At 38.3% G+C, this 9,023-nt stretch overlaps 1 protein-coding gene across 1 annotated transcript; it reads left to right on the top strand.

The window, feature by feature from the left end:
- The first annotated feature begins 5,443 nt into the window (after positions 1–5,443).
- LOC131151213 (uncharacterized) lies at positions 5,444–8,672 on the top strand. Its single transcript, XM_058102466.1, has 5 exons — positions 5,444–5,656; positions 7,236–7,570; positions 7,718–8,041; positions 8,162–8,269; positions 8,444–8,672. The coding sequence occupies exons 1-5, from the start codon at positions 5,444–5,446 to the stop codon at positions 8,670–8,672; spliced, it is 1,209 nt and encodes a 402-aa protein (XP_057958449.1).
- Positions 8,673–9,023: the final 351 nt, after the last annotated feature.

The raw sequence follows: 9,023 nt of genomic DNA, 5'->3' as shown, positions 1-9,023 counted from the left end.
CCATGTGCAAACTACGCTGCGTCAACCTAGGCCCACTGTGGTCCGTTGCTACATGCGGTAACCAGCCGAATCATACTGGTAATATTTCGCACCCCGGATATAGAGCCGGCCACTTTTGCCCACGGTAGTTAGCCGTTACAGGGCACTGCGTACGGTAGTTAGCCACCCCTAGCTGTTACAGTATACGGTAGTTAGCTGCCCCTAGCTGTTATGGCGTACGGTAGTTAGCCGCCCCTAGCCGATTTTCACAAAACCTGGAATTACTTTGGAACTCACGTCCCTATACATTTCAGCGTACGGTAATAAGCCGCCACATAACTGTTTTACAAATACCTGGAACATTTACATACATACACACATACCACACTTATTTGGTTTATGGCAAATCATATCGTTTACAATTTCAAGTATATAGTTAATGCAAATATGGATTATGGTCACCTCAATAATACAGTTTAAATAACATAAATGATTTTCCAATCAAATAAGAGATGATACCTGAAATCCCCAATTTTCCCGAAAACTATAACCCGAAAATCCCGTGCTTTCACCTTATAGATTTCCCCAAATAAGTAGTCAAAACATACATACGATCGTAGCCTACAGGCCTACCGATCCTAATTTTGAAAATGAACTAATATAAGTAGAATCCCCTTACCTCAACCCAAAACCAAACCACGAACTCTACGGCCCTCAAAACTACGAACCGAGACTTCGAAATCTACAAACCACAATACTAAACATGCTTACGATCCATACTACTATACATATACCGAATCATATATGAAAACCGAGCCTTACCTCGATTTTGGCCCGAAACCCAAAAATGCTCGAACCGAGATTCCGATCCACAGAAATTGTAGAGAATCCTTCCACGATCATCGTGGTAACCTCAGATTTTCGATTCTATCAACGACCGACGAGGAAATCTAGAGAGAAAGAGTGTAGAGAGAGTTTAGAAAGAGAGAGAGAGAGAGAGAGAGAGAAGCTTAGTGAAGAAGAAAACCCAAATATCCCCTTTTTAAGCCTTTGACTCGCCCGGTTTTCGTTGACGAAAAGTACCTTCGTCGACGAAAATCCAAGGATTTCGTCGCGGATGTCGGCAGCCTCATCGACGAAGTCTGATATTTACACTTTTCCAGACCTCTCGGCTTCTCTTTGTCGATGAACCTCTGAATTTTGTCGACGAAAAGTCTACTGCCTTTGTCGACGAAATTTGGCTTTGTCAACGAAATCTGCAGAAAACCATTTTATATTTTCTGGGTTCTTACATTCACAGCCAAACAATATTTGTAGTCTCGATAATTTATCATTCCACATTAATCACAATCATTTAATTATCAAAAATGGTTTCAACCACATGATTTTTCCTAATATAATATTTCTATCCAAAAAAAAACATTATTTTCAACACCATAGACGGTTTTCTCATTATTCCAAAAAACTGTCATTGATTTTGTCCTCTCCTAGCCAAAAATCTATTTTTTTTTCAATTTCTTTTATTATTATATTTTTCGAGTCTCTACACATTCAACCTATATATGTTTGGTGCCTAATGTAGTTCTATCTCCAAAATTCAAAGTCCGAGACTTTGAGAAATTGAATGGGTCCAAGTGTCCATTAACTCATTTGAGGATGTATTGTCAGAAAATGGTTGCACATTTTAATAATGATAAGCTGCTCATCCAATGTTCCCCAAAGAGTTTGACTGAGGCAGCTATAAGATGATATATTCAGCTAGACCGAGCAAAAATTCGTACATAGAAGAATCTAACTCATGCTTTTATAGCATAGTATTGACATATGGTTGAAATGACTTCGAACATATTAACTCATTAGAATTTGGAGAAAAAAATCAAATGAGACATTCAAAGAGTATGCCTATCGATGGAGAAAAATAGCGGCACAGGTGCATCCTCCAGTCGAGGATAAGGAGACAATCTCCTTATTTTTTAACACACTTATAAACCCATATTTTGGTCATCTTATCAAAAGCACTCCTCAAAATTTGACAAGTTTAGTGATTACATGGGGAAGAATCAAAGGTGCTTTCAAGATGGGAAGGATGGACAACTCTAAGCTAGGAGCTCCTAGCATCAGGGCAACCGATTGACTTTTCATTAACTGCGAAAGCATTCTGCATATGTCATTGGGATAGGCTGAATTTCTTTTCATTTTGTCTCCCTTGAAAATCTTTCTTCTGAGATTTAAACATTTTGTTGTCATCTGACATTACTTCCCTGTAAGGATGATCTTGTATCACCTATACCTCCCCATCTTTCTTACCTAAATGAGTGAGCTTAGATCACCACAAAAAAAAAATACAAGTTTCACATGTATGAAAGCACATATTGAATATATCCATTAGATCTCCACAAATGGTGCACAATCAATTAAAAGAAGAAATATATTATAAGCTAAAATTGATATGAAATTTACTAAACATGATTTGGTTTCCTAAAACAGAAAATAGTAGACCGACATGAACAATCGGAAAAAAAGAGTAAAACTGGATAATGGAGTGCATTGAATTAAAAGGGGAAATATATTTTAAGCCAAAATTCATATGAAATTTATTAAACATGATTCAATTCCCTAAAACAACAAACAATAGACCAACATGAACGATAAAAAAAAAAAAAAAAAGGAATAAAACTGAATAATGGCATATGTTCAAAAATTATGAGACTAAACAATTTTGGAATCTTAAACTTTCAGAATGAAATATTAAATAGCTTGATTTGTAGATTCCATGTCCACAACAACTAATTACCATGCTTTCAGGGTCTCTTATCCTAAAAATGGTCACCTTCGTTTCGGTGATTCCATAATACACCTTGGTTTGATTAGTCTTCTTCTCTCCAAAAATATTATCTTTAGCTTCAAAGGTTATATGCAAATTATAACCAGGGCAGCTCTCCACATTCGCCTTCACGAATTCCACAACTTACAGTTTTTAAGTCTACACCAAAATGTAAATAGGAAAAAACAAAAGAGGGTTACATGACATCATGTTAAAATAAAGTACTACAATAGGCATTTTCTTCTTGTGAAACAGTAATTTTTCCCAAAAAGAATCATAAGGTGTGCACTAGATAAACATAATGGGGAAAAGTAGTCCTTTTTCTAATTATGTAAAAAGGGTTCTTTCCTTGACATTTTTCGTTCAAATCAATTGGCACACCTTTCCAGAAAAAAGACAATTTCAAAACCTTAAAGAGGAAAACGGGGAGCATTATTATCCTCGAAGGAACCCCACATTTCAACGAATTAATGTAAGAACAACACATTTTAACCATGTTCGAGAGAGAAGCTCTCTTCCCTCTCTAAAGGATGCACAGTACTAGGGATAGTTCATCTTCTTGCTTTGGATTTTCCATTGATTTCTTGGTTCTTGGCTGCTAGATTTGCACTTCTGAAGGTGGACGAAGGTTTCTCCCTAACCTCTAGGGGTGTTCGAGTGCTGTCTCAGATTTTTTCTTGGTTCCCACCCACCAAAAGATTTGAAAATTGAATTTTTGGGTGTGCTTATGGGTCGCAACATTGTGAATAGGGCACTAGGAAAATCTGAGAAGGAAGATGATTTGAAGAAAGAAGTGGAAGATGCATTGAAGTTCATTGAGATTAAAGGAGGAAAGAAAGGATTGTGGAGTAAAAAGAAGAATCATGAAATACTTGCTGAGTTTGCTCGACTTTCTAGAGAGGTGTTACAGAAAACTCAAGTAGATTCAAGGGACATGCAAACTCCTTTGAACCTTCTTGATAAACTTCAAAAATTTATGGGAATAGTTGCGAGCCCTTCCACCAGCAAAGAGAAGGATATGGTAGTGAAGAATGTCCCTATGATGTTGAATGAAAAAATACTTGAAGAAATGGGATTAAATGAGGATAATTGCTTGCATATGGAAGGGGTTAATAGTGATAAGAGGGCTAGAAAGAGAAGGTCGTGGGATGATGACGAGCCCTCTGTATTAGAAACATTGGGTATGAAGGATATGATTAATGCTATGGATGATATAGAGGGGACTGCTACTATTCGTGACAGGGTTTAGGAGCCAATTTAAAGAAGCAAAATCTTGTCGAGAGTAAACAATCTCAACAGGAAACCCAAGAAGGGAGGACAATTATAAGGAATAAAAAAAAAGGGTTTCTAGGGTTGAGTTGTTTGCAAACAATAAAAACCCTTCAAACAATGGTGCTATTCCAGCTTTTACAGCAAATGGTGATGGTGCACATATACCAACTTTAGAGCTGATTGATTCAGTGGAGATTTCAAGAAAACACCTGGTGGGCTATTTCACAGGTAAGCACCCAGGTAAGTTTGCTTTTAACTCTCTAGTTAGGTCATGGAAAGTGCAAGTGGACTCTATTCAACCCGATAAGGGGTGGATAATTTTCAAGTTCCAGAGAGAAGAGGACCTCTGTAATGTATTACAGAATGGCCCTTACATGATTTATGGGAGGACCCTGATATTGAAAAAGATGCCCAAGTTATTTTAATTTGACTCTAAACAAAGGACTACTCTCCCTATTTGGGTGCAATTGAAGAACCTGCCACTTGAGTTGTGGACTCCAATGGTTATCGACAAAATATGCTCAGAGATCGGTAAGTCATTATGCACTGATAAATTAACTACTAACAAGGACAGGGTTTCATATGCCAGGGTTCTTGTTGAAGTAGACATTGCAAAGAAGGTGAAGCACAATGTTAAGGTGTGGCTTCTTGATGATATATCCATAATGCAAGAGGTAGCGTATGAAAGCTTACCCAAGTTCTGTAAAAGATGTAAAGCAATTGGCCATACAGAGAACTTTTGTAGTCCTAGGGAGGGAAATGAGAAAACTCCAGGGGTTAAGAACAAAGGCAAAGATTTTTGTATCTGAAGTAATCTCAGAGAAGGTTGGTGGAGGCCTTACTGGTAAAGAGGGTCCTGCTGTTGATGCTGCTGAATGCAGTCATTGGGTGGTTCACTCTCAGATTGTTGGAATAAAGTTAGTGGAAAACCATAAAAATATAGGTGCTAACAGTGGCACTGATAATCCAGTGGATCCACAAGCAGAGGTTGAAACTCTAGTATGCGGTGATAACACCAACATAGAATTTGGAGGGAGAACAAATGGTAATCAAAACCAGGGTAACGCTTCTCCTAAGGCCCAAGTTGGAAAACAAACTAAAATTTCTGATGCTGCTGATGTAGTAGATAATGGAAAAGAAGGAGATATTGATAAGAACGAGGGCAAATAACCCCTTGTGGATATATTGAAACAGAATTTTAAAGAGAAGGAAAGAGTAGAAGAGTTCGTACCAATTAAGAAAAATAAGAAAGGTAAGGGATCTCCATTCTACATTCAGACTTTTGGAAAGGGGTTAAAGCCCCCTTCTAAATCAAAATGAAGATTGCAATCTAGAATATCATGGGCTTTAATAAGCCCCTGAAACACAATGGGGGTGTTGGACCTCATTATATTGAAGAAGATTGATGTGCTTAGTATCTTGGAAACGAAGTTGAATAGTAGAAAGATGGAGGACTTTATGAAGAAAAGATTAGCCAATAAGTGTAATGTCAACAACTTTGATGTTCATGAAGCTAGTAGAATTTTGGTAGTTTGGAATCCTAAAAAGTCTAGAATCCAAGTGTTAGACAAATCACCTCAGGTAATACATTGCTCTGTTACCCGTTTGATTTCCTCTACTTGCTTTCAGGTAAGCTTTGTATACAGGCTCCACACTACAGTTGCTAGAAGACCCTTTTGGCAGAGCATTACTTAGAAGGGGTCAGATAGGCCAATCCCATGGTTATTGCTGGGGGACTTTAATTGTGTGATGAAGGCTTGTGAGAAAAGAAATGGTATTTCAGTTACTACTTATGAAACTAAAGATATTGTTAAGTGTTTTTCTATTAATGAGTTGTCATATGTGAGATTAATTGGGTGCTACCTCACCTAGTCTAACAACAAAGTTTGGTATAAGTTGGATCGAGCTTCTGTGAATAATGAATGGATTTGAATGGGGCTGGGGGCACATGCTGAATTTCAATTCCCTGGGTTGCTCTCAAACCATGCCTCATGCATTATCTCTCTGTTAGAAGAAGACAACCTTGGGAGAAGGCATTTCAAATTCTTTAATATGTGGACATTGCATGAAGATTTTTAGAAAGTGGTTAAGTCTGCTTGGAAGGTTAGATTTGAGGGATGCAAATTATTCAAGTTGGCCAAGAAGCTACAGGTTGTTAAGGAGCCTCGGAAACCCCTGAATGCTCTGCATTTTTCTCATATCTCAACCAAGGGCTGGAATGGCTAGTCTGGACTTAAAGAATGCTCAACAAGGTCTGCATGACAACCTTGATAATGAAGACCTGCAGAGGGAGCTCGTGGAGAAAAGATAAACGGCTGCCAAGCTTGAAGAAACTAACAGAAGTTTCTTAGCCCAACAAGCTAGAAAATTCTTTAAAAACAGTGACAGTGGTACTACTTTCTTTCATTCCTTAATGAGAAGGCACACTGCCAGAAGTCACACTACTGCTATCACCAAAGAGAATGATGAGTGCACCAGGTCCCAACAGCATGTAGCTAAGGAGTTCTTGTCATTTTATAAGAAGCTACTTGGAACTAAGGAACAATGTGAACCTGTGGATCCTCTGGTTATTGCTAATGGGCCTACTCTAAAAGAAGATCAAGCCTATAAAATGTTGGAGGAAGTCACTTAAGGTGAGATTAAAAGTCCTTTGTTTAGCATTGGAGATGACAGATCCCCTGATCCAGATGGTTTTACCTCGGGGTTCTTTAAGAAAGCTTGGGGTATCATTAGCAATGAATTCACTATGGCAATTAAGGAGCATTTCAAAAATGGGAAGCTTCTCAAGCAGTTTAATAGAACTGCAATTGTGTTGATTCCTAAATCACAGCATGCTAACACAGTTCAAGACTACAGACCCATATTATGATGTAATATGGTTTATAAAGTCATTACCAAGATCCTTGCTAACAAAATTAAGCCATGGTTGGAAGAAATCATAAATAATGCTTAACCAGCTTTTATAAAGCATAGGTATATGGTGGAAAATATTTATCTGGTACAGGAGCTGGTCAGGAAGTATGCTAGAAAAAGGATTTTCCCTCGATGCATGATAAAATTTGATCTTAAAAAAGCTTATGACTCAGTTTTATAGAGTTTCCTAAAGAGTATGCTAGAACAATTCAAATTTCTTGCAGCATTGGTGGGGTGGGTAATGTAGTTTGTTTTATCTACTTCTTACTCCCTCTCTGTCAATGGGGGTTTATATGGTTTCTTCGAGGGGAAGAAGAAGCTTAGACAGGGTGATCCCCTATCCCCTATTTTATTTGTTGTTTGCATGGAATATCTTTCGAGGCTTTTAAAGAACCTGGAGAGTGACCGAGACTATAAATTTCACCCCAAGTGTGGAGATCTTAAGATTTCTCACCTTGCTTTTGCTGATGACCTAATCTTGTTTGCAAGGGGTGACTATTCTTCAGTTAAGAAGATTATGGAGTGCTTGGGAGACTTATCTGATTGTTCAGGGCTGAGGGCAAACTTGTTTAAATCAAATATGTATTGAGCAGGGGTTTTTGGAAACAAACTGGAGGAACTAAAGGCCTTAATAGGTTTTCCAATAGGGGAGTTTCCCTTCAGATATCTGGGAATTCCTTTAGCCTCCACAAGATTAAACTCATCACACTTTTCTCTCCTAATTAACAGGATTGATGGTCTTTTAGACTCCTGGCCAAGGCACACTATATCCTATGCTGGAAAGCTTGAGCTCATAAATTTTGTGATACAAGGGGTTGACTATTTTTGGCTTTCTATTTTCCTTATTCCCTATTCTGTTTTGGCTCACATCGTCAAACTTTGTAGGGCTTTCTTGTGGGGTGGTAGGAGGAGGCCTTTGGTTGCATGGAAGGATGTTTGCTTGCCTAAACAAAAGGGAGGACTTGGGGTTATGGACCTAAAATTTTGGAACAAGGCTCTCCTCACTAGGACCTTTGGGAATATTCGCAACAAAAAGGATGCTCTTTGGTCAAAGTGAGTGAGCCATGTTTATTTGAAAGGTTGAAGTATTTGGAAGGCTTCAGCTAAGCATGAAGACTCTCAACTCCTTAAGAAACTGATTGAGATTAAAGATCTGCTGCTCTTTTAGTGCAGAGACATTACCAGTGCTGAGATCAAGTTAAAACAATGGGATATGGATAGGCAATTCAAGTGCTTTGATGCATACCAGTTCTGGAGAAATAAAGGAAGAAGAGTTCTATGGCAAAACCTGGTCTAGAAGAATGGTTGTGTCCCAAAGCATTCTTTCATTCTATGGTTGGCTATTGTGGGGAAGTTGCTTACTTGTGATAAATACAAATGGGATGAGATTGATAAAACTAGTGTTTTTTGTGGCACTGAATTGGAAACAAATGAGCATCTATTTTTTAAATGCAGGTTGTACTCAATGGTTGGGAACCATCTAAGGGGCCAGTTGGGAATTTCTATAAGTACGTCAACTATCAAGGCTAGCCTTAAATGGCTACATAAGGAGGCCAGAGGTACTGGAATTCAAGCGGTAGCCAAGAAAGCTTGCTTCGCCACTACAACGTACTACTTGTGGCATTTTAGAAACGAAAGTAAATTTGAGGGGCTGTTACTCAACCGAATGTCATTGTCAAAGTGATCCAGACCCACATTTATCGAGTCATGTATGACAAATTCCCTTCCTATTGCACTTGATTGGTTGATAAGTTTTGATTTTTCTGGAGTGATTGATTGTAATCACTTGTTGAATTTTTGAGTTGTAGTTGTTTTTTCCTCAAGGTCCCTCGGTATGCCCAAGTTTGATGTAGTTCTGTTTGTTGTAGATAATTCTTTGATTAGTTGGAGTTGAATGCTCCTGTCTCCTGTGTATACCCATTGTAGCTATTGCGGGGACAAATCAGTGACGACCAATAGGAATGCTCCTAGATCTCCGATGACCTGAAAAGGATAGAAAAACAGAAAAGCTTGGAGGACTCGGGGTGTATTCCGG

Source organism: Malania oleifera, chromosome 3 (genome assembly GCF_029873635.1).
Source record: "Malania oleifera isolate guangnan ecotype guangnan chromosome 3, ASM2987363v1, whole genome shotgun sequence".
Classification (NCBI taxonomy): domain Eukaryota; kingdom Viridiplantae; phylum Streptophyta; class Magnoliopsida; order Santalales; family Ximeniaceae; genus Malania; species Malania oleifera.
Note: the sequence above shows the minus strand (reverse complement) of the source record. Positions and strands in the feature narration are given on the sequence as shown.

Coding starts and splice junctions, on each gene's coding strand:
- LOC131151213 (XM_058102466.1), top strand. CDS start 5,444: ATGGGGGTGTTGGACCTCATTATATTGAAGAAGATTGATGTGCTTAGT. Junction 5,657..7,235: donor TGTTAGACAAATCACCTCAG/GTAATACATTGC, acceptor TGGGTAATGTAG/TTTGTTTTATCTACTTCTTA. Junction 8,270..8,443: donor AAAGGAAGAAGAGTTCTATG/GCAAAACCTGGT, acceptor TTTTAAATGCAG/GTTGTACTCAATGGTTGGGA.